We start from the raw sequence: 2,125 nt of genomic DNA on the forward strand, positions 1-2,125 counted from the left end.
CCTGAAGAAAGATAAACTTCGAAAGCAGTGAGTTGTTCAGCAAAAAATGACGAGTGCTGGTAATCGTAATGTCGTTTGCCTTCCTCATGCTCAAGGAGAGCCGGGAGCTGAGCAAGGACCATCTCAATGGCAAGATCCCAGCTCTGCCACAAAGGATGGGTGTGAGTTTCGGGAAGCTTTGGCGAAGAAATTGGATGGCATTCATGAGCCCTCATAATACGTTCGGCGAGAAGGAAATTTCTAAACAAGGCTGCAACCATGAGGTCTTGTCGGAAGAGTTTCTTGAAAAGAGGTCTAGGAAGAGTATTCCAAGCAATTGTATCCGTAATTGCGGTAAATATCCAATTCAATTCGCCAAGAGGACTCCTTCTGTCTTGGAGACGCCCAGGTACTCTGAAATCGTCAATGGATATATTGGTGTGCAAAGGATTCTGCAGAATAAAATATCTCAACGCAATCTCGATCGGGGTAGTTAAGCAGCAGGTGAAAAGATCAGCAGGGAGGTTGGGATTAGTTGGAAGGGTTTCGGTTCTCTCGCAGGCAGCGAGTAAAATACAATCGCCATAATGTTGGATAAGTGCATTTGGATCTCGTTTGCGAAGTTCGATATTTTCCTTCTCGTGCTTCTCTACAAATGTTTGGAAGTTATGGACGATATTGCCAGCATGAGATACGTCAAACACGAACAAACTTGGCCCAGCAAGCCAAGTCTGCAAATCGTACAATGAAACTGGGATGTATTGGGTATAATTCTTATTGAATACCCAAAGCTCCCCTGATTGGGTTGGCAAAGGGACCCCGTGTCCATTATAATGAAAAAGTACGCGCTCGTCCTTCGCGTTGCGACGAAGAGAGATGCAGAATTTTTTCGTCTCATCGACAGAAGGGTCCAAATATTGTTTGTAACGCGTACGAAGGCTCAGAGTTTCATATTGTTCTTGCAATTTCTTTCCAATTTGTTCCATCACCTTGTTCTGTGCTCCTGTAGTAGAAGTCGGATCCACCCAGCATTCTAGCTTTGAGGTGGGGTTGGTTTTCACTACATCGGGCGGATCGACACCAATGTTTAGGCAGATGGCCAGCGCAGCAGACACAGTTTTCAGTCGATCTCTCATACGCCAGTCTTGGCTTGGCCAGCTCCCAGCTGGGTCCCTCGGTATGCCACTGGTTTCATGCCGTTTCTCTGTGAAATACATATAAAAACTCTGGAAAGGCTGGAGTTAGAATCCGCTTTGGATGAGATCAAATTCACGCCACGTTAAGACTCACGGAGTTGAGAATCTTCAGATATTCACTGGAAGTGTATTCCGTCATGCCAGCCGTGTCTTAGCTGGAAATCCTCATCGTCGCTATGGGGCGCCCGGTCTCAACTCCAAACTTGGGGAAGTGTTCGCTCTTCGCCCTGATAAGAGCGGGTATGGGGCGTAGGTTCCTTGTTACCGCCGGTGATGCAGTCCCTTTATTTCCATCCGCACTACTAGAGGAGAGCCTGTGAAGAATTCGGCCTTCCATTGCTTTGAAGTTGCTCGGCGACAGTTGTTCTCGCTCGCTGGTGGCCGGGTGCGGTAGGCGATGGTGCATTGTTTGACGGCGGTATATACTCGTCGACCTGTGGACCGAAGGCGACTCTGACCGACTTGCCCTGGCCACGTTGTTGTGGGCCAGCACCTTGTGCCATATTGGGATACTTCTGCGCTGGCGCAGTTTGATCCATGTCAAAGTTGGGGGATCGTTTTATAGGAAGCCATTCATGGCTTTAAGATGGTTGCAACGACTTGCGTTCGAAACAACGAGAGGTATTACTGCGTCTTTCAACTGTCATTAAGCTGGCATAATATATTAGAACTTGGATTATTTCGAAGGAGAGGGCGTCCGCAAACAAAAGTGCGCTTACCTTGCGCCGGAACTACCATGCAGTCTAGAGCTCAGACCGGTAAAAATGACAACCAAATACGTCCCGTCAAATCAAAAAAAAAGTTAACATGAATGGCTGTCAGCAAATGAAGACATCCCCTGTTTTCGATACGCAAAGTGGATTGTATATCTGCGTCCGACAAACCGAACCTACACCGTCCTGGAAAGACTGAAGTTCAGTTCTGTCGTCACAGCTAGGTTTGGCGACGTG

At 47.5% G+C, this 2,125-nt stretch overlaps 1 protein-coding gene across 1 annotated transcript; it reads left to right on the forward strand.

Moving 5' to 3' along the window:
• Positions 1 to 68: 68 nt before the first annotated feature.
• On the forward strand, positions 69 to 476 carry HCBG_02596 (uncharacterized protein; the record flags this gene model as incomplete). The annotated part of the gene is made up of 1 exon (XM_045429645.1): positions 69 to 476. One exon carries the CDS (start codon positions 69 to 71, stop codon positions 474 to 476), a length of 408 nt encoding a protein of 135 aa, XP_045289540.1.
• Positions 477 to 2,125: the final 1,649 nt, after the last annotated feature.

The sequence above is a fragment of the Histoplasma capsulatum genome (genome assembly GCF_000150115.1).
Source record: "Histoplasma capsulatum G186AR genomic scaffold supercont2.3, whole genome shotgun sequence".
Classification (NCBI taxonomy): domain Eukaryota; kingdom Fungi; phylum Ascomycota; class Eurotiomycetes; order Onygenales; family Ajellomycetaceae; genus Histoplasma; species Histoplasma capsulatum.